We start from the raw sequence: 24,234 nt of genomic DNA on the forward strand, positions 1-24,234 counted from the left end.
AGTTGGGTGGCAGCCACAGAGATGGAGAAAAGTGGGCTGTGAGAAACTGTTTTAGGAGCTAAAACTGACCCAATTTGAGGGTGGATGGAATCTGCCAGGTGGCAAATTGGGAGGGGTCAAGGGTGGCGTCTAATTTTGTAATCTGGGGTTTAAATGGATAGAGATTGTAGTGCTGAGTCATTTGCTGAGCTAAGTTTGGAGGGGAGGGGTATAGGGGGAAGGGGGATCATGAGCTTGGATTTGGACATGCTGAGTTTGATGTACCTGAGACACGTCAGTGAAGGCATCAGATATCATAAACTTCCCCTTCTTAGCATTTCTTTCTCAATAATGTGTTCGTGTCCAAAAAGACAAATGCTGTATGATTTCACTTCCATGAGGTACTTAGCATAGTCACGTTCATAGAGACAGAAAGTAGAATGGTGATTGCCAAGGGCTGGGGAAGAGGGAAATGATTAATCAGTACCATTTCAGTTTTGTAAGTTGAAAAGAATTCTGAAAATGGACAGTGGTGATGGTTGCACAACATTACAAATATTCTTACTACCAATGAACTGTGCACTTAAAATGGGTCCAATGATAAATGTTGTGTTAGGTGTATTTATTACAACAAAAACACTGGAAGAAATACAGGGGTGGGCAAAAGTAGGTTTACAGTTGTGAGTATACAAAAGACAGTTTATTCTTTTATTTTTAAAAGATTTTTATTTATTTATTTTCAGAGAAAGGGAGGGAGAAGGAGAGGGAGATAAACATCAATGTGCAGTTGCCTTGTATTATTTGTTAATTGTTGTATTATTTTCCATACAAACAACTGTAAACTTACTTTTTCCCATGCCTGTATGAGTGTGTTTGTGTGTATGTGTTTGTGAACTACATTAAAAAGTGTGCATAAAATACATATATACAGCTTATGGAACAGTAAACAGTTACATTTCCATCATCCAGCTTAAATAGTAACCTGTACATGCCCCTTAGAAACTCCGGTATACTCCCTCCCCCTGTATTTTTCTCATTCCCTCAGAGGTAAGCCTCATGCTGAGTTTGTGCTAATGCTTTTTATTTGTAAAGTTATCCATCCCCATGTGAATGCCTGTACAATTATATTTGTTAGTTTTGCATATTTGACCTTTACATAAATTTTTTGCTCAACATCTTGGTTTTGAGGTTCATCCATGTTAATCCCCACAGTGTGCTCATTTTTCACTGTTCCATAGTATTCCATGGTATGCCTAGACCACAACTGATTTGTCCTTTTCTACCGCTGATGAACATTTGAATTTCAAGTTTTTTGCAGTTATGAACATTCTGGAATACGCTTCCTGGTGTTCATGTGTGAGAGGTGCTTCAGGGAAATGATGCCCAATAAAACTTGCTGTGATGGTGGAAATACTCGACAAAAATGTGTGCTTTCCTGTGGGTGCCCACTAACCACAACTGACTAATGAACACTTGAAATGTGGCCAAGACTACTGAAGGACTGCATCTTAAATTTCATTTAATTTAAATTGAAATAGACACATGAGGCTAGTACTTACCCCATTATACAAACCAGTTTTAGGGAATACACAGGAAAGAAACTCCTGGATATAAAGTAAGAACATGTTCATCTTTACTTGATAATGAAGTATCAGAACTATTTTACCAAAACAGTGGGCCAATTTTCCTTTATCTTAATCACTAGGAAGTGATTAAGATCTTTGCTAGACAGATAAAGTATTCAGATGGAAATTTCTAAGAATAAATGGGGCTGTATTAGTCAGGGTTATCCAGAGAAACAGAACCAAGAGGATATATATATATATATATAGAGAGAGAGAGAGAGAGAGAGGGAGAGAGAGAGATGAATTGTTATCAGGAATTGACTCACAGGATTACTGAGGCTCACAGGATTAAGGAGAAGCCCAAGATCTATAGTTGGCAAGCTGGAGATGCAAGAGAGAGGATGACGTAAATTTTAGTCCAAAAGCCAGCAGGTTCAAGACCCAAGAGGAGTAAATTTTTCAGTTCAAATCCAAAGGCAGGAAAGATGGGTGTTCCAGCTCAGCAGTCAGGCAGGCAAAGTTCCCTCTTACTCAACCCTTTTGTTATATTCAGGTCTTCAACTGATGGATGAGGCCCAACCACACTGGAAAGGGCAACCTGCTTTTCTCAGTCTGCAGGTTCACATGTTAATTTCACTCAGAAACACTTCATGGACTCACCCAGACTAACATTTGGCTAAATGTCTGAGCACCCCATGACCCAGTCAAGTTGACACAATATTGAGCATCACAAGAGCCTAATATGATGACTTCCCTCCCAGCTCACCAGAACTCAGGAGTTTCAGAGGAGATCCTTGGAGTCAAGAGAATGCAATACAGTTATAAGTAAGACAGAGCTCCCAGAGAGAAGAATCTCCTTTCTTGAAGCTTGTTCTGAGTGCAAAGGCAAGTTGGAATGGCAGAAGCTTGTCCAGTGGGGGACACGTCTTTCTCCTTTCATCAGCCCAGATCCCCACCTCACCCCTACCTCCCAGTATGCCTAGAAATCCAGGAGGGCCTTTCTTCTCTCTATCTCGCCAACACTTTCCTTTTCTCTTGAGGCTTCCTTCCCTCCCGCCCAGCGTCCCAAATATATTGTATATTTTGTCCAAAACAAATTGCTTTTTAGATTTTCTACAATTAAAGGCATCACTTCCCACCTGATATGTACGGAGGCTCTGGCAATGACGACCTGTTCTAAGGAGATGCTATTTAAAACCCAGAGTGCAACCAGTGTGACTCAGAACTCCCAAACGTGGCTGAGAGGTGTCAAGTTCCAGAAACGCACATGTTTCATTGTGCCCCTGGCTTGAAGCTTTTCCTAACAGACTTCAGAATTATCAGATCATTAAAGGGAAAAGAAAAATGCAAGTGTATAAAAAATTTAAGTAATATTATAATAAAGTCAGGGTCCCGGGATAGAATTGGACTTGATGGCTGGAGAGCCACTCCTCAGCTTCTCAGGAAAGGAGCGTTTTCTGGGTTTTCTCTGGCTATGACTAAGCCCCCGTGACCCTCTACCCTCCCTCAAAGCACAGAGTTAACAGTTAAAAGAGAAGGGAATTTTGATTTGCTTACTTCCTAGAAAAGAGCCACCTCCTTTCATGAGTCCTCTCTTTTCATCTCTTGCTACAACACTGCCAGGGAAACAATTTGTCCCACTATACAGATGGGTAAAACTGAAGCTGGAGCAGTGCCAAGGGTTTGCTCCAGGCCACATAGTTAGTGAGAAGAACTGGCACTGAAAACCAGTTGAGAGACTCCATAGCATGGACTCTGGACCCAGAATACCTGGGTGACAGCACTGTCTATTTAATGGAACCTGTGCAACCCTGAGTAAATTACTGACCTCTCTCTGCCTCAATTTCCTCATCTATAAAATGGAAGCGTGTTGTCCGCTTAGGTGGTTGTACTGAGTATTAAGTGAATCAATGCATGTTAAACGCTTAGAACATTCTTCAGCATAGCAAGTATTTGAAAAGCTGCTATTCACAACTCAGGCACTTACTACCACTCCACCCTAAATCTCTTCCAGGTTCTAGGGCCTGACCTCTTCACCACACTTTGTACTTCTTCGTAAAATGAATTCACTGAGGTCCCAGCCCAGGCTCTGAAAATATTGGTACTCAAGGGCCATGCTCCTGAAATCTGTCCTTTGCAGGCATCTCCCTTGCTGCAGCAATTCAGACTCATGGATAAAAAGCCACCACTGCCCAGAGCAAGCTGAAAGAGAGCGCACACTATCCCTTTTGTGAAAATCCAGCAAGCGGTATAAAATGAAGATAACCACCTCCCACTGTTGTTCAGAGGCCAAAGATTCCTAATTATCTGAAACCCAGATAAACAGCAAGATCAGGATATAGAGAGAATGCAGAAGAGCTGAGGCGGGCAACCGCAGGGGGAGTTATGAAAACCTAATGGTGTGATTCAATGCTGGAATTAGGGTGAGAAAATGATTCTGAGGTTGTTGACAGCCTCCAAAGGACAGGATGGTGAGAGGCAGGGAGCTGGGGCAGCAGTGGGAGGGACCAGGAGGTGGGCGTGCAGGAGGGTCAAGGATGGAGCAAAGCAGGCATCAAGCTTTATCTCCTGGACATTTGACGTCTATTACTGGGGTAGTTTTGTGATACTGAGGGCTTTTTGACTCATTCAAATGAAGCTCATAAAATTTCCTCACTTCAAGAGAGAGAGAGCTGTAAATGCTATTTAGCAACTTGGAAACCAGAGGACAAGTGAAGGAAAGACAATGAGAGAAGATGCACTGTGTGTGCAGAATGCGGACATGTGCCAACTGGGGTGACTCATAACCCTTTTCTGAACCTGACCTCACGGGCCTTATCCAGGGCAAGCAGGGATGCTGCAGGTGCTCCTGATTTGTCCTTCCATTGATGAGCACTTTCTGTAGATTATATAAAATGTGCATGAGGGGTTTAGCACAGGGCTGGGCCCAAGTAAGGGCTCAATAAATGTTGACTGTTGTGGTCCCCGAGGACCCCTGTAGGAATAGGACACTACAGCAAACCTTAACTTTCCAAGCTGGAGCTCATTATTTTCAGCTCCAAACAAATCATTTATCTACAGAGAAAGGGTACACAACAGCCCTAAGCCATATTCAGTAGAATCCTCTTCATTTCCACTACACTTAATTCAAGATGCTGGAACAAGGCAAAACCCAATGTGGGGTTGCAGGATTGTGGACATCTAACCAGGAGTTTGTTTGTACATTCTAGAAGAGCTGGGCAAAGAGAAAAGGGGTCCTTGTGTTGGGAATAAAGATAATAAACTAGGGTTAAGTGTTCTGCCTCTGGGATAGACACCTGGGGTTCAAATCCTAGTTCTCCTTCATACTAGCTGGTGGCCCCAAACAAGCTATTTTTACTTCCTTAATTTCAGTTTCCTTACCCATATAGAAGAAGGAATAGAGCCCAACCCCTCAGGGTTCTTGTGACAATTCAATTAACTAAAGTAAGTGAGCTAATGCACACCTCACAGGTAGCATGTGTGCAGCATATCAGTACCCTTGATAAACAGCATTTCTTAGCATTCTGTCATGTGCCCAAGGTCACAGACCAAGGACATGGGAGAGTCAGGATGACCCCTGACCCCACTTCTCATGAGTTCACCCTGTTCCCTAGGAATGGGGAAATACCCCTCTTCTATTTCCTTACAGTTCTGACAAGGACATGGAGAATCATCAGAGGCTGTGAGTCCCAGAAGAAAGAGCAAGGCCAGAAAAGGGAAACCCATGAAAGAATAATACTAAACATTGGGTGTGTTGGGACAGCAGCCATTAGACCCATTCTTAAAAGAGTCGACACAGCAGGAGACTGCAAAGGTGAGAAGACACCCTCAACCATGAAATGTAGTCTGACTCACACAGTCTCCATGGGAGCCGATGGATATTAACGTGATGACTTCAGAGCAGGTATGACAAAACCAATCTCACCCCAGTTATTACAGCTACAGTCACTGGGACTGTTTTAGCCAAAAGCTGTCACATTTCTGTCACTCATTTGAGCCAGTAAACAGTACGGTCTAAAATTCTATTTCTCCTCTTTACTCTATGGAGAAGGTTTTGTGTGTGCACACACACATGCCAGAGTGTAAAAGGAAGTTGTTGGGGTAAGAATGGAGTGTGAAAGAAAAATTTATTGCGCAATCAGCAAATATTAATTGCTTAATAAGTGCCAGGTTCTGTTCAATATCCTGGGGAATACAACAGTGAGGAAGATGGATAAAATTCCTCCCCTCGTGGTTCTTATATTCTTTAAGGAATTATCTTGATAGATATGTTCAGAGCTTCTTCCTTCCTTCCCTCCTTCCTTCCTTCCTTCCTTCCTTCCTTCCTTCCTTCCTTCCTTGTTTCCTTCCTTCCTTTGTTTCCTTCCTTCCTCCTCCCTCCCTCTCTCCTTCCTTTCTTTCTTCCTTCCACCCCTCATTCATTCATTTAATAAATACTCTGGAGTCAGAGTGCATTCTAGCTTGGGTACTTACTAGCTAATGCAACTTTGGGAAAATTTCTTATCCTCTAATACCCTCTTCTCTAAAATGGAAACAAGAATAAGACCCATCTACACAATATGAAATATCCAGGGAATTGAATTTAAGAATAGCCCACACCCAGTCTTTTTACTCTGGGAGGCCGAAGGTGATGGATGAGGCTTTTGTCCAGGTCTGAATAGGCTGTGATCTCTACCCCAGCCATCTTAGAGTCCATCATATACCTCTGAGATTGATGAGGTGGGTGCACCTCCAGGCAAGGCTACATACTATATCAGGCTGGACCTGGGCAGTGGAGGCAGCATCATTATTCACTGCTGTCTGAGGGCTGCTAGGGAGACTCTGGGTGCCTGGAAGCTGGCCAGTGCCCTGGAGAATGTCTCCAAGCCCTTTTCTATATCTTGGCCACACTGACATCCTTCTGTGTCCTTTAGATAATTTGATTTATTCAAGCATCTACTATTGACATTTGTCCATAAGTAGTTAGACTCACGGGCATGATGGGGAAATTCAGTGAGGTCACAAGTCAAGAGTTTAGTGCAGTGCTTGTCCCAGAGCTACAGCTTACATGTTAGCTATTGCTGTCATTGCGCACTAGCTATGTGCTAGGCATGTTAATGCAGGCATGGTGTCTGCATACTCACACACACAATGTAGAAGTCAATAAGTGCAAAGAGACAGCCTTTGTTCCTGCAGCAGCAAAAGCAAACTCTGGCCCCTATTAAGCACCTGCAGGTTTCTGAACTTAAAGCAGAATTCATGTTCTCTGCCTTCCTTTTAAAACACATGGAGGATATTTAAATGCCAGTGATGTGCTTTTTAAAAGATTTTATTTATTTTTTAGAGAGAGTAGGGAGAAAGAAAGAGAGGGAGGTTAAATATCAATGTGCAAGAAAAACATCACTCGGTTGCCTTTTACATGTCCCTAACTGAGGACCTGGCCTACAACCCAGGCATGTGCCCTGACCAGTAATTGAACCTGCAACCTTTCGTTTGTGACACAATGCCCAACCCACTGAGCTACACCAGTCAGAGCTCCAATTTTATGGTTTTGATGTTAGAAACAATCTGGAGATAAGAACAGTACCTTAGTTATAGTTTTAGAACAGAGCATAAATACTGTACTCTGTGAGAACCAAAAAAGTAAAAACTGGAAACAGAAAAATAGAAAACAGATGCAAAAGCAAGGCCCAGACACTAATTTAATCATCTTTTATAAGAGGGAATTAATACTTCCTGATGAATGTTTATATATAAATAAAAGAATAGTCATAAAGCTATCCACCAGAATTAATAAAAACCAACCCTATTAACACAGGTCACTTCTATAAATTAGAATTAAGGATAAAATGGAGGAAGATGTTTAATTTTCACAAATATGGGATGTATTATTTATAGACTATGATAATCCCAAACCTTGTTGCCACTGAACTCTCAGTTATTCCACACTCACCAAAACGCTGGGAGTTGATGATCCCCTGCAACCCAACATCATCCATAAGGAAGAGCAGCATGGAGATTTCAGCATTTCCCCAGATCCTATACCTGGATTATCACTGTTTCTTGTTTGGGGTGACTGTACCCATTACTTGAATTCAGCAACTGCTGAGATACAGGTGAGCCCCAAGTCTGTATTTCTAGTTCAGTGGTTTTCCCTACACTTCACACTCAGAAACGAAACTTCCTGCCACTGATCTTGACTTGGGTAATCCCCGGGCACCTCAAAGTCATTATGTCTGATCTTGGCAACCTTGGTTGTTGGAACCACCTGACTTAATAGAACATGTGGTCTGAGTTGATATTTCTCCCACACATACAATACTTCAAATTATTTTATTTTAAAAAAATGTGGGGACAGAAGGATTGTTTCTAAACCCTTATGTATTGGTTATCTTATTCTCAGATGAAAGGGAGGATGTTTCTTATCTGTGAAGTGGAATATGTTCTAGAACCTTCCTCTGAGGGCTCCTGTGAGAAGGGATTGTGCATGTGCTCTCAACACAGGGAATGGCCCATGCAGAGAGCTACATAAATGGCAGTTGTTAATATTGCAGTCCATTTTGTGGGGTGAGAGAAGTCATATAATGTAGCTGTGAGAATATGGGTTTTGAAAGCAGGAGGAGCTGGGTCTGACTCCTAACCACCCCATCTTCCCCTTTACTAGCTGGAAGGTTCTGAGCAAGTTAACTTCCCTGAGCCTCAGTCTTCTCATCTGCAAAATGAGATTATCCTATAACTGGCCTCATGGAGTTGACAGAAATCAATGATAGAATGTGTAAGAGGCACTTAGCACATGCCCAGAGGGTGTGATGTTGCTGCTTCTTTAAGTGGAGTTTGTGTTGTGAGTTGACAGGCAATACAGGAAATTTTCCTCTTAAATTGTCTGTTTTTGTTTTGTTTTGTTTTTAAACTCTCAGTTTATCTGCCAGTGCTCAATTTTAAAATTAGTTTCTCTTGAAAGACTACCTGTAATTCCTCAGGAATGCGCTGCTCTGTAGACAACAGATTTTCAAGTCATCTGACTCTGAGGTTGCTAATGACCCCAGAAGAGAAGCATTATTATTTTTCCCCATTTGCAAATGAAGGAACTGAAGCTCAGAGAGGCTAAGTAAACTGCTCTAGCTCATCCAGCTTTGGTGTTTTGTTTTGTTTTGTTTTTGGTTTTGTTTTTTAACTCAGGTCTAGCTGAATGTAGAGTGTGTGCTTTACCAACACCAGCACAGGGAACCACCTCTGGTGCTGTCTCTGTCTCTCTCTTCCATTTCTCTTCACGATCATAACAGAAAGAGCTTAGGCTTTGCTGTCAGACTGACCTGAATTCAATCTCAACTATCATAAAACACAAGACTATGATACCTACTTCTCTAGGCCGTAGTGAGAATTAAATGAGATTTTTTTAAATGTACCTAATGTCTTTATCACAGTGCCTGACATGCAGCAAGAAACAGTAAATGTTAGCTTCTAGGGTATCCTCTGCCTGAAACCCCCTTCCTTTTCTTGGCTGCTTCCTCAGACACTCACATAAACCTGAGCTCTGACTCCCGTCGAACCAAAACTTCCCGGAGACGCTGGATTTTCGCCATCTCCAGCTCGATCTCCTCTGGCATCATGGTTGTCTCTGCCATGGAGATGATGTCCAGCTGATCTGTGTGGGAGACACAAAATGCAGCTGTCAAGACCCTGAGTCTGCATGGGTTTGCAAGAATTCCCTCATTCTGGGGAACTGCCTCAATCCAGTGACCTTCATCCATGGCCAAGGCACACTGATCTCAGACTGCTCTGCAAATGTTTGTGTGTGAGAAAGCCCTTTTGATACTGGAAAACGCATTTTGTGTGGGAACCACGGTATTTACGATGGCAAGCAGAGGTTCAGGTGGGCTCACCAAAACCTGCTCAGGATTGTACAGGAGGCCTTGACAGCCCCTGACTGTTCCCAGCTCCTGAGCCTCTGCTCCCCTTGACCACGGTCACTTTGCCCTGTCCTGGCCTCCAAGACCTGGTTTGGCTTTAGACAGAAGAAAGTTGTATAATAATTATTTTATAGTAATACTATTTCTTATTATCTTATAGAAACACTAAGTAATGTAAGTAATAGCAATATGAAATAATATGTTTGTTGTAGAAACTTCAGACAATACAGATAGGCTAAAAAGAACAAGGTAAAAAGTCGTCCATATCCACACTGCCCAAAGAGAACCATCACCCACATTTTAATGGACATTCTTTCTGTCTGCCTTATAGTTATAGAGTTAGTATATATATTGCCACGTGTAAAAAACATATATACTACAACCATATATATTACCACATATACATTATCATAGTTATAGAGAAAGATACTACATTTCCTCATATATGCATGTGTATTAGTTTTCTTGGGCTACCATAATAAAATACCAGAGGCTGGGCAGCTTAAAGAACAGACATTTATTTTCTCACAGTTCTGGAGGCTGAAAGTCCCAGACTAGGCCTGGCAGGGTCAGTTCTGGTGAGAGATCTCTTCTTGGCTTGTAGACAGCCCCTTCTTGCCATGGCCTCACGTGGCCTTTCTTTATGCACAGAGAGAGAGGGTGCTCTGGAATCTCTTCTTAGAAGGATACTAATCCTATATGATCAGGGCCCCACCCTTATGATTTCATTTAACCTCTAATCAGCCATAGTGGGTATTAGGGCTTCAATATATGAATTAAGGTAAAGGGCATAGACATGCAGTCCATAACAGTATGTGTGTGTGTGTGTGTGTGTGTGTACACTATATATACACACACACCATATTTTGCCATGTATAATGTGCACCCATGTTTTTGTGTGCATTTATGTGGTATTATTATACTCATTATTATACCCATGGTATGTAATCATTATACCCATGTATAATGTGCATCCTTATTTTTCCCTCAAAAATTTAGACAAAAAATGTACATCATGCATGGCAAAATATGGTGTGTGTGTATATATATACACACATGTGTACACACACACACACACACACATAATCTATACCGAAGGTATCCAGTCATATAATATGAAAAACAGAAACATTTATTGAAGAAGATACAAGATATAAGAAACATTGTACATAGGAAAATGATGCCTCAGTCCCCCTCAAAGTAGCACCTTGGGACCTCACACAGCTCTCCCAATCTCCATCAGCTGCTCCGTCATATTTTCCTGAATCTCATCAATGGTTTCAAATATCTTTCCTTTCAAAGGTGATTTTAGTTTTGGAAAAGCCAAAAGTCACAGGGTGCCAAATCTGGGCTGTAGGGGGCTGAGTCACCTGGGTGATTTGATGTTTCATGAAAAAACACTTCACAAGATGTGATGCATGAGTGGGCACATTGTCCTGACAAAGCTGCCAATCACCAGATGCCCATAGCTGAGGCCTTCTGAATCATCCAAATAGTTTCCGCAGAGGAGTGTCCAAGCTTAATGCAAAATCGGATGCAGATTCATTGCTCTACTTGCTCAGTCATTTGAATGTGACGGCCACCCAGTACACATGCTCACTCAATGGCGTCTACCACCCCCACTGACTAGTACAGTGAACTCATCACTATTCACACATGCACATTCCAGTCCACTGTCCTTGGCTGCGAAGTTACATCGGTGTCATGCAAACTGTTCTCATTATATTAACAATGGCTGGACTTTTTCCAGACAGACCTCATATAAGTGTGTGTGTGTGTATTTTACGCTATATATTTCCATTAACATTTTGGTGTATATTCTTCCAATGTGTATGTGTATGTATATTAACATATATTAGTATATATATTAATTTATATATTATATATTATAAAGTGATGCCCATATATAGGGCATTATGCTCTATGTGTATAATATACATACACACACATATGCAAGTATTTTTTAATTGAAGATATCCAACATACAACACTATGTGAATTCATGTACTCCCATGTTCATTGCAGCATTATTCACAGTAGCCAAGGTATGGAAACAACCTAACTGACCATCAATAAATGCAGTATACATACACAGCAAAGTATTATTCAGCCATGGAAATGTAGGATATTCTGCCAAAACATGGATGGGACCTTCAGTACATGATGTTAAGTGAGATAAGTCAGAGAGAGAAAGATGAGTACTGCATGATCCCACTTATATGTGGAATCCAAAAAAGTCAAATTCATAAAAAGCAGAGATGGTTACCAGGGGAGGGAGGGGTGGGCATAAAACTGGTGTTCAAAGGTACAAACTTGAAACAAGTAATAAATAGAATTATTTACCTGTACACCAAAATATTAGTAGTTAATATATGTGTATATACATATGTGTACATATGTGTACACACACATATAATGATATACATATAAATTCATCATTTTGTAGGTCTGGTTTTTGCTGCACTGTATAAAGTCAGAGTCTCACATTTTATTACCTGACAACACGTCATGAGCATTTCTGCACGTCCTTGGATGTTCTTGCTCAGTAGCAGGGAGAAAGGCTGTGTAGTTTTCTATTTATGGCAGTATCATGAATCACTTCTCCAACCTGCAGACAGGTTGTTTTCTGTTTTCCCCTGCTATGAACAGCCCTGTGATGAGCATGGTCAAAGCTAAATCTCTGTGTGCATTGAAGACATTCCTTTATTTCCAGAGGGAATGCCTGTGTTGTAAAAGATGCTTTTCCCAGGGACGGAAGGAGATGTAGGGGAGGGGATTTTCTCACTCTACTCTAAGACCAAATCACATCACTCACACCTGCTAACTCATCTCACACCTGGCCCCTCAGTTCTGCTACCCTGCATTTGTTTTTTTCTTTACATCCCAGTAAGTGATTGAAAAGCTGCTTTCTCTCAACCTGTCTCTCTTCTGCACCCTGGAGCCCTGGCTAGTCTGCCTGCCTAGGTACTGTGATTTGCAGACTTCCCTAAGCCAGCTCCTGCCTGCTTGGATCTCAGAATAGGGTGCGCTCCCAAAAGCCCAGGCAACTGCTTTGTCACCTGTGGAAAACTATTCACCCTGAGTCCTTCACCAGACATCAGATTTTGGTAAATTTCATACCTTTCACATTCCTACCCCCCAACACATTCGTTCCATAGCTGAAACTACCTGCTTCACCCTCCACCAATGAAAAGGCCTGGTCTGAGGAAGGACTAAAGGAAAAAAAAAGATTAAAACATTAATATTAACTGAGCATTACTGTGTACTGGGCTCCAACTAGGCTGGAGGAATAGCTTCAAGGAGCACCAACCCTGGGCACAGGGCAATATAGGGTTGTGGTGACTTGGGAATGGGAAATAGAGAGTGTTCTGAAATCAGGTGGCCTGGATTTGAGTCTCAGCTCTGCCTGCCACCAGCTATATGGCCTTGGACAGTGAGTTAACCTCTCATGACTCAGTTTCATCCTTTGTAATATGAGGATACTGACACCCAGCTACCCAGGGGAGTGTGAGAACTGAATTAACAGAGGCACGCCATGCTCAATGCATGGTCACTATTACCTTTGTTATCACCACTGGGCCCACTCTGCTGTGCCAGCTCTTTATCCTCACTACAAGCCAGCACGAAAAGGATGTTCTCTTTTTTTACAAATAAGGAAAGAAAAGCTCAAAGCCGCGTGCATGTTTGCCTCCAAAATACACACTCCTTGCCTCGTCACCAGCATCCTTTGTCCACACAAGCATTCCAAGTCCAATACCCCTATTTGTTCACATCTACGAGTCCCAGGGCTGCTGTAACAAATCACCACAAACCGAGTGGCTAAAACACAGGAATGTCTCCCTTTACAGTTCTGGAGGACAAAGTCCCAAATCAAGGTGTCAGCAGGGTCACACTTCCTCTAAGGTTTCTAGAGGAGGATCCTTCCTTGCTTCTTCCAGACCCTGGTGGCTCTTGCCATCTTTGGCTTGTGGCAGAATCGCTCCCACCTCTGCCTTCATTTCACAAGACTTTCTTCCCTGCAGCTCTGAGTCCTCTGTCCTTTTCTGTCTCATTGGACTTGGGGCCCGCCCTGGTCCAGTATGATCTCATTTCAATCTTTATTTTAATTGCCTCTGCAAAGACTCTATTTCTAAATAAGGTCTGAGGTTCTGGGTAGATATGAATTTTGAAAGAGCACTATTTAGCCCACTACAGAAGAGTGGTCACAGGCTTACAAGCTGCCTGACAGTGATGTCACACTCTTCAAGAGCTTTAGTCACTGCACAAGGAGCACAGCCCTGGCTTGAAGCGGCAGGGATCCCAGGAAGTGGCCCAGGGGATGGGGCGTGGTGACAACCAGCTGAGAGCCAGAGTCAGAGATCCTTATCTGAGGCCACTCGCCAGCTATCTGTCCTTGAATGAGCCTCTTTTACCACTTAGCTTCACTTTCTTATTTGCAAAATGGACTTCAATAGCTCCCGTGTGTTATACTGGGCTGGAGGCTTTATATGTATTATCTCATTTAATCACAATTTTACAAATGATGAATCTGAAGCTTCATCATTTGAAGGAAAGTGAGTTGTCCAACATCGCATAACTAGAATATTGGACAGACAGAATTCAAACCCAGGTCTGTCTCTCCGTCTGTGTCTTTCTCTCTCTTTCCCTTAACCACAATGCAAAGCCTCCAGGTGAAGGTTGAATGCAGTTGAGGATGCAAAAGCTCATTGTTAACAACCCCACAGATATAAATGGGTTTCCCACATCATGGTTCAGATGGGCAACCTGATTTCCATGGGACAGATAATGAAAATGGTAAAACACCCTGGGACAAAGTGAGTGACAAGAGAATTAATCACACCCCATCGACTGGCATTTTACCTCTGTCCTCGGGGGAGGGTGGAGGGATGGCACTGCCAGGCTCCAGGCGCTGAGATGAACATTTAGCTTTGACTTTGGGCAGAGAATGAGGCTGATGGATACCTCTATTAGAGTCTTTCTCACGGATGCTTTCTTTCCCCTGGAGAAAGGAGTGAAGCCTAGATCTCAAGTCAGATATATGAATTAACTGGAATCCTTTTTTGTAGTAAGCACTCTGTGCCAGGTGCTTTGCTAAGCTTATTATAAGCCATATCTCATTTACTCTTCACATCACTCGAGGTCCGGGATTAGCAGGCTACGACCAAGAGCCAAATCCAGTCCCTGGCATGATTTTGTAGGTAAAGTCTTACTGGAACACTGGCCATGCTCACTCACCTATTATTTATGCCTGCTTTTGCACCACCACAGCAGAATTTGGCAACTGCAACAGAGACAGTGGGGCCCACAAAACCTCATGTATCTACTACCTAGCCCTCTACAGAAAAAGTTTACCAACCCCTGTTCTAGATGATAGATGCTGTAATTTCTCCAGTTTAAAAGTTGAAAAAGAGAATAGGTTTACCCAGTAACAATAATAGCTAACATTTATTGAGCATTTGTCACATGCCAGGATCTGATTCTCAAAATAGCCCTGGGTGGTAAACACTGGTAGCGTCCCCATCTCACACATGAGTCATTTTAGGCTCAGGAAGAGGAGTAAGTGATGGGGCTGAGATGTAACCCCAGATTCATCCTACTCCAAAACCCTTGTTGTAGTCAGTCATATTCATTTGAGTACTCTCTCCCCACTTACGACTTACCATCCTCATCTTAACAATGGAGGGAACTGAATATTTTCTACTGCATTAGGTACATGGAGAGTAGCTGTTCTCAACCATTAGCAGGCATGGTGACCACCTGGGGAGCTTGTTAAAAAGGCAAGCATCTGACAGCTGCCAATGGATGTGTCCATGAGGAAGACAAATCCTGGGAGAAAGACAGACAGCATTTCAGCCTGGCTAGAGAAGAGAGTCTCTGGGAGGCTCTACTGCATCTTTCCAAGCAGAGCCCAGCTGCTATGTAGACAGGCACAGCACTAAGGCACAGAAGTCCTCAGGGCTCCAACTGCCATTGCTATCACTGAGCTTCCAGGAGCTGAGTCACTTCTGGGGGAAGAAGCAGCTAAATCCATCTTTTTATCCCCAAATGCCACGCCAGGGATATGCGTGCCTCGTGAGTGCTGCAGCACCAGCAAACAAGAGCCAAGCACTGGGCATGACCAGGATGTGCCAGCAGGCTTAGTCCCTTATCTCGAAAATTTGAAGCTACCCAGAGAAGGGGCAGCAGCAGCATTGACATGAATCAGGGCTGACAATGATCTATAATAGAGCCTTGTAATTTAAATATAACTGAGAAGGGTAAACCTGCTGGGAGCCAAAGAGAAGTCTTCCCTGGTCTATCGATTCCAACCATGGGTCACAGTGGGAATGTAAGCCCAAGGTCCTCTGGAAAAACCCCTACTTTTGTTTCTGCTTCATAACTTGATGCACCTGGAATGTGCTCCCGAGTGCACTCATTTAAACATTTACTGTGAGCCAAGCACTATCTCATCACGCTCCTAAATACCTTGGCAGGTGGGTATTCATCATCATCACCCTCCCTTTATAGATTAAGAAGATGAGGCTGAGAGAGATCACAAGTGATTGGCCAAAATCACTCAACCTGTGAGTGGCAGAGCTGGGACTCAGACCCAGGTCTCCATGATTCTTTTCTAAAGCCCACATCATAGGTTAAAGGGCAACAGAACAGCATTTCCAAAACCTCAGTCACTGCACAGAATTCATTACAGCCATGTACCATCTGTTGTAAACTGAATGTTTGCATCCTCCCACACAAGTTCAGTTGTTGAAATCCTAACCCCCAATGTGATGGTATTAGGAGGTGGGAGTTTGAGAGGTAATTAGGTCAATAAGGTCAAGAGGCTGGGGCCCTCATGATGAAGAAAAGACACAAGAGCTAGCTTCCTCTCTCTGTTCTTCTCAGGGCAAGGACACAGCAAGAAGGCAGCCATCTACAAACCAGCAGGAGGGTCCTCACCAAACACTGGATCTGCCAGTGCCTTGATCTTGGACCTTCCAAAGCCTCCAGACCTGTGAGAAATAAATGTCTGTTGTTTAAGCCACCTAAATCTATGGTATTTTGTTACAGCAGCCCAGGCAGACTAATCCACTATCCATGCTATCGTTCACTCAATATTTCTTTACGCTGACTGCAAATGAAACTCAAATAAACTCCTTAAAGAGAATTTCATATCACATCTATAAAAATAAGTTCCTATCACTTGGTATAATTAGAAAATATCCATAAAAATAAATTCAATGGAACCTAAGTGATGTTATCAAATTCTGACTAAACACTAGCCTGCTCAAGACTCAGATTGAAGCCTAAAGTTTGTTTCTTAACAAGATGGATTAGCAAGTATTAGCAAGTTAGCAAGTACTAGAGAGGCATTAAAAACAAATTAGCAAATTGAGGCTTTCTTCTCCGGTAATCATAAAGGCTGATAACGGAAAAGAGAGTAATTTTCCTGCAATGTAATCCAATGTTGTTTGATGCTCAAAGCACTTGAGTACTAGAGCCCCCTTCCACCTCCTGGGAAAGCTGCTGTAGAAAGGAATCCCAGCCCTTAGAGTTGGGAGAGTCTTCGAGGGCCATTAAGTCAGCCTCACAGGCGGGTGAAATAGGATGCGGAAGAACACAGCAGGAGGCAGTTCCTAAGGCCCTGTGACAAACAGCAGTGGGACCCAACTCTTGAGTTCTCACTGGAAATTGCATGAGAGCTCAGGCCTGAAGGGCAATTATCAACCGTTTGTCAAGGTTTTCATCCAAAAGTGAATCAGCCCTTTTGAGTCATTATGTCAAACCAGCTCATATCACCGAGGTAATTCAATGAAGGTGGAACCATTCATTTCAGCCCCACACCATTTATTCAGTGTCCAGTACCCTAAATCATCTTCAGCAGGACATGCGGGAGAAGGGCCACAGTGGCTGCCTTGGAGGATGAGGGGAACTGGGGGTCAGTGTTGAGGAGAATCACCTTCCGTCTAATGGGCCCTTTTCTACTGCTTGAATATTTAAATAAACTTTTTACTTTGGAATAATTTTAGATTACTAGGAAAGTTGCAGGGATGCTACAGTGATTCCCTGCACACCCTTCACTTGGTTCCCACCACTGTTAACACCACCAAGACGCTGATGCTGGTGCATTACTGCTAGCTGTATTGTTTAAAATTTTACCATGGCAGGTGTTACCTATTCAAGACAGATTTAAAATAAAGAAAAAGAGAGAAAAGAAAAAGTTGGTGTGCGCAGACACTGTGGGAACCAAATAAGCCCTTGAAGATGGCAAGTGAAGGGGGCAGTTATGAGCATGGACTTTAGGGTCTCAGGGCCAGCTCTCATGCTGACCTTGGTCTCCTTTGATGACTCTGGCCTCAGAGTCATCATCTGCAACATCGGGACAATCATACACATCTCTTAGGTAATTTATGTAAGTGCCAGGCACACAGAAACTTCTCTCCATAACTCTCCCACTCCCTTATTTATTTAAATGAAAAATAAGAGCAAATATTACCTGTTTTTGTTCTTTTTGCAAAAAGGTATTTGCTCTTACTTTTCATTTAGGTAAATATACATTGAAAACCTGTTTGAACCTTTATGAAAACCAGATACTGCTCTAAGCAACAGGAATGACCCAAAACAGACAAAACCTATGCCTTTGTAGAGTTGAACTCCTGGCACGTGGCTTCCATATCACAGGGTAAACTTGCTTCAGGGCTCTGTGCCATTGGCTCATCAGCTGCTTACCCTTGACAGTAGATTTGGACAGATTCTGGTTCAAGTTCTGGCTCTACCACCAGTTTGTGATTTGGACACATTACTTAATATTCCCAAGTCTCACTTCTGTCTTCTGTAAAATGGGACAGTAACTCCTACCTCATAGTTTTTGCTGCTATGGAGATAAAATAAAATAGTGTATCAAGTGCTTGGCACAACACCTGAGCATGACACAGAGTGGTCAGTATCATTCTTACTACCATCACATTTCCTTTCCCTAGAAGAAGCCAGACTAACATGGGGTGAACACAACATCAGGATCATCAGATCTGGAGAACATCAGACTCTGGTCATTTGGGCCATTGCTCTGTCCCTCTAGATAAGGCTGCAGTCCTCCTGCTCTGACAGACCTATGTCTGCTCTGAAAGGTGGGTCCAGAGGGGGCCTCACCACCCCTCTGTCAAGGACCCAGTCCCTTGGCTCACTACCTGAAGTATGCACAGGCACGTCTTCCCAGCATCAATGCAGCAGAGAGTCTAACCAGCGGGAGATACAGCTGAGTCCCAATTACTGGGAAGCAGATATCCTGAAGCATTTCAAAGGCTCCTGGTGACACCCCAGCTTTTATTGTCATCAATCATTCATGTAGGGAAGAAACTCATTTCAACCCCCAAACATCTTATTATGGAATATACCAAGCATCTTGCCTTCTCACTATAATGTTAACATAATGGGAAATGGCCCGTTGCTTTTAATGAGTCACCATTTCTCAAGAAAATGAAGTAACTGCTTTTAATTCAGATGCTCCTGGCTGCTCCATTGGCCCCAGCCTGCCTCGTGAGGGAGAATGCTGCTGGGTACTGGGAGTGATCATACCTCCTGTGGCCCAGTGCCTTCCCATACATAATGTCTCTTTATTTTCACAGTCAACCCTGCAAGGAAGGTTTTGCAGCTGAGGAAACACTTGCCTCTGAATCTTGGTCATGGTTATTATTCTCTAATGTGACTTGGAGGAAGGTTTTTTAGCTTCTCCAAGTTTCTATTTTCTCAGCCATATCTCACTTGTCCAAGGTCACAAAAGTAATTAGAAGAATGCACAATCAGCAGTGGGGTTAAGAAACAGGAGCTGCAGTTGAGCCAACTTGGGTTTAAATCCTGGCTTTGCTTCTTTCTATCCACTGACCTTTGGCACATACCTTGACCTTTCTAAGCCTCAGTTTCCTTATCTGTACAGTTGGGATAAGGAAGTACAATGTGAGATCATATGAAGACTCACTCCTAAAGCTCAGGAACCAAAGCTAAAGCAAGAGTTTTATCTCACCCCCACACAGCAGCTTCTGACACTTTGTTCCTGCCTGGGTTTTCCACCATCGGCACCACTCACATTTGGAGCCCGGTCATTCTTTGCTGTAGGGGCCATCCTGCACATTGCAGGGTATTTAGCAGCACTCAGGCCTCTACCCACTAGATACTGATAGCATCCTCCCACCAACATATTTGAAAATGTTTTAGACTAAAACATTTAGACTGGTTTAGACTAAAACATAAAACTGGTTTAGACCCACTTTTTCAGTAGTGTTTTCCTGGGAACACCTTAATTCCTGTTGGCCATATAAAGTAACATATTCACAGTTCCCGTGGATTAGGATGTAGACATCTTTATGAAGCCATTATTCAGCCTCTTACAGTCTACATAATAGAAAAGGCCCAAAAAATCCTGCTGTGGAGGATCCCAGGATGGGGTCATTTGATAATGGTGAAGTTTCTAACTTTCAAAGTTTCTAACCTTAAGGGTAGAAACTATGATCTGTAGGGAGGGATGTAGGTTCACTGAAGAAAGTAGGACAATCAAGCAGTGAGACTGCCATCCTGCTCACTGGGCATTGTCCACACCACCCGGCACAGCGCCAGTGGCCACAGCACAGCATCACTTGGCCGATAGCACAACTCAGGTCAGAATGTTGGCTCTGCCCCTTACTGGCTTGTGCCCCCCAAAAAGTTGTTTAAATTCTCTGAGTTTCCCTTTTCTCACTTGTGAAGTGAGTCAAATAATCTTTGCTTGCCATATTTGTTCATTCCATAGTAGCTATTTGCATAGTTGGTAAGTGGGTTATGCAACCTTCTCCTCCCTCAGTACCCATCACCTATTAAATGGGGATAATAATACAAGTTACTCATTGGTTGTGGTGAGGGCTGAATGAGATATTGTATGCAATGTTAGTCTATCATAAGAAGAGAGTGAGGTCTTGGTCAATGTCAACTGTCATAATCATCATCACCATTATCACCATCACCAACACAACCATCATGATCATCACCCATCATTACAATCACCATTTAATCATCATCATTATAACCATCAAAGGAGAAAGCAGCCAACCTCAGACTTCCACCACAGCTGGAGCTGGGGATAGAAAAGGAAAGAGCAGATCAGTCCCTGGCCCAACCTTCCCTCCCTTCCCAGAACTCCCTTCACTGGGAACACCCAACCTCATACACTTCTCCATACCATGCCTTCCTAAGGAGAATGAGAAGCACCAAAAGTTGTGTATCTCAACTGCATCATCCACAAAACCAGCATAGGCAGGAGTGAAGAGCAGGTGGGGCGGGGAGGTATGATATTAAAGCACAGTCAAACGTCAGTTCTCAAATGTCTCCCTTCTTGAACAATTTGGCTCTTGACCAAATTGTTCATGGAAAAAAGTCTCAGTTGTTGAACCAAACTTCAGTTCTTGGCCCAACAAAGCTTTCACAATGATACAGTCAACCTTTCACAACCAATACTCCAGTTCTTGAACTTAATTTGTTCAGTTTGCAATAGAAGGGATAGAAAAAGAGGGAAGGGAGGATAATCCTACTTCACTAATCAAGGGAAGGCTTGGGAAATGGGGAAAAATGTAAAGTTTTATTGAAAACTATCACCAAGACAAAGAAGTAGCAAACCCATCCTTAAACCTGTTCAACAACAATGAAGTATTTCACTTCAGGCAAATGTTAAAACAGCAAAAACAAACCTCATTGGGTGGGTTTTTAGTGAGACAGAGGCCCAGTGAGCCTGAAGCAAGTTCTAGTGAAGCAAAGAGACACAAGAGAGCAAGAACCCCAGAACAGCTACCTGATCTTTACATGCAAGGGGACCCCCTTCCAAACAACAGCCCTCCATCCCTCCTCTCCATATTCAGTCATCAGTAGCTCTCAACATTAAAGGTAAGTTCTACCTGTAATGGCATGTACATAAATTTTTATTTTTTACTGTACACCATTTCCTTTTTGTTAAGTTTTCATTTATATTTCATGTCCTTTTATTTTTTCATTTTTATTTATAGATTAAACCATACATTAGACATGTACTATATATAAAAAAGGTTAAAACAGGAAATCATTTGGGGGTCTAGAATGGATCAATTCAATATATATTATTTCTGAGGAAAAAAAATGATTCCATTTTTGAACAAATTGCTTCTTGAACAGCCTACCGGTATGAATTAAGTTTGAGAACTGAGGTTTACTGTAATGGAAATGAACCTTTAAACAAATATTCCAGAATATTATCCTTCAGGGAATCCTCTTGGAATGTTTTATACTTCTAATAACGCCAACATTTCTCAAGCCTTTTAAAACTTTTTGTAGACTCCCATATGACTGCTAAATCCTTTCTGAAATAAAGAGAAATATTAATAAACAATCTCTTCTTTGACAATTGCTTTCAAATCAGTTTACGAGCTAATCAAGAACAGCAGTTTAGCATATTTACATTCACATGATTTGATTACCCACTTTATTTGCACAACTTGGCTCAGAATGACTGTAGTGGTTTCAAACAATCAAATTCCCTCTCCACCAAAGGTTTATCACCACTGCAGATGTTCCTCAGGCTTCAGCACAGACTGGGGCTGCGTTCCCAGGAGGAGCCCCAGAAAGGTGTTATTTGAATAATCTGGGTGTTACCTCCAGGGTGGGCTTTAAAGGAGAGACACATAAACTTCTAGCAGTTTATTTAACAATCTATAATGGTATTTTTTAATCCCTTGCTGTCCTCACCCCAACACTTCTAAATGACCTTCAGTGAGTCACCAAACTGCTCCGTCATATTTCTGAGGTCCTTTGAGGCCATACAAAAGAATAAAGTATTCTTCCTAATTCAGAGGAAATTGTTGGAGGTGCTAAATTAAAACTGTGGAAATCAATAATCCTGAATTAACAAAAGATAATTGTCCAATTAAAATTGAATAAACAACTAATGTTTTTCATCACTTCTACAGGCTCACCTTATTATTCAAGTTTCATTTTTTCAAAACTATTCTCCAGCCCTGCAATCTCAGGCTTCATGAATATAGATAGATAATTATGAATCTATCCTGAGCTGTGATTCATGATCTTTATTAAGATTCCTTAACACTTCCAGTTTACAAGCCAATTCAGAAGTAAGCAAAGGGCTTGGGTCATGCAAGAATGGACAGAGAACCAGACGGTACTGCTTTAAACCATGCTTGGTGGGGCTAAAATGATCAGAATCTGAAGGAAAATATATTGGAACTGTCTTAAGTAATATTTCAGTTTTTAAAAATTGCTTAGCCTGGAAATCTTGTGGTTCATTTCATCCTTCACTGGCTGGAAAATTAACTGGGGAGATAAACTGCTTAGAGAACATTATTTTCATTCAGAAAGTTTGAGACTGGGGAATAGTATGGGATAAATGGGGGTGGTTCAGGGTATGCTTTGGGATACTTGAGGATCAGAGAAAACCAACCAGAGGCTTGTGTATGGGCTACATGCAAGCATGGACAGGTCAAGTTCAATGTTCACCAACACAGACTGCAAGCTGGGAAGCCAGAGGAAGAGTTGGATCGTGGCAGAAGAGGGGAGGCAAATGTGGAACTGGAGATGCAGGGCTGAAGTCCAGCATGAGAAGATGAGGCCTTAGACAGACAGATCAATCACAAAGGGAAAAGCATTGGGTCTGGAAATACTAAGGGATTTTTAAAAAACTAACTAAAGACCATACTTTGTTCAGATTTCCTTGGTTTTTACCTAACATTCTTTTGCTGTCCCAGGATACTACATGACACTTAATAGTAATATCCCATAGGCTCCTCTTGGCTGTGACAGTTTCTCAGACTGTCACTCGTTTTTGCTGACCTTGACAGTTGAGGAGTATTCATCAGATATTTTATAGAATGCCCCTCCATTGGGATTTGTCTGATGTTTTTCTGAAGATCAGAATGGGGAGATGGGTTTGAGAGAGAAAGACCACAGAGGGAAATTGCCGTTCTCATCACCTTCTATCAAGGGCACACACTGTGAGATGACTTGTCACTGTTGATGTTGAACTGAACACCTGGCTGAGTAGTGTTTGTCGGTTTACTGCAGTGCACAGTCATTCTCCCCACTACACCTTCCCATTTTTGTCCTCTTTGGAAGAAAGTCACTAAGCACAGCACACACTTACAAGGTGGGGAGTTAAATGCACTTCCATGAGTGCAGAGCAGGGAATTATTTTTATAATTAGAAAAAATAAACCCTCTTGAAAAGATGAAGAGGATCACATGCCAGTAGAGCAGAAACCCAGGACTATGCCAATACAGCAGAAACCCAGAACTTCTGTGTGTCCCAGCTGGAACTGAAGGTGTAGCAAACACCAGCTCCCCCAGCAATTCTGCAAGAGAGGCAAAATCTGAGTGTTCAAGTCCAAGGGTCAGCCTAGCTTCAGAAAAGGAAGACACTAAAAAACAAAAACAAAAAATGGAGCACAAAAGCAAGGTAAAGTTTCAGCTAGCTGGGATAATTTTCCTAGGCACTGATTTTTATTTTCCCTGCATCCCTATTGAAAGCTCAGGGCTCTGCCCCATTGGGTGGTCCTTCTTCTGTGGAACCTTGAGCAAGTGACATTTGTATGTCACTTCTCAAGGGGGCCTCATATGTCATTCGAGGGCTCTTTGTTTATTCAACATAACTACCATACACCAGGCAATATTCTAGGAGCTAGGCATACAGAAATGGAACATCCATCCTAGTGGGAAAGAGGGATGGCAGGTAAAAAGATCATCTTTCCAACCATGTTTTTTGACAAGGTCTGAACGTGGAAAGAGGGAATTCAAGGAATCCATCTTCCTGGAAGAGAGCGT

At 42.4% G+C, this 24,234-nt stretch overlaps 1 protein-coding gene across 1 annotated transcript in view; it reads right to left on the reverse strand.

The window, feature by feature from the left end:
- Nucleotides 1–24,234, reverse strand: part of BMERB1 (bMERB domain containing 1) — a 100,048-nt gene that overhangs the window by 34,798 nt on the left and 41,016 nt on the right. Inside the window, exon 2 of the mRNA XM_028517259.2 lies at nucleotides 9,045–9,168. Within this exon, the coding sequence (XP_028373060.1) occupies nucleotides 9,045–9,168 (124 nt within the window). The remainder of the gene's footprint in view (nucleotides 1–9,044; nucleotides 9,169–24,234) is intronic.

This window comes from Phyllostomus discolor, chromosome 3 (genome assembly GCF_004126475.2).
Source record: "Phyllostomus discolor isolate MPI-MPIP mPhyDis1 chromosome 3, mPhyDis1.pri.v3, whole genome shotgun sequence".
NCBI lineage: Eukaryota > Metazoa > Chordata > Mammalia > Chiroptera > Phyllostomidae > Phyllostomus > Phyllostomus discolor.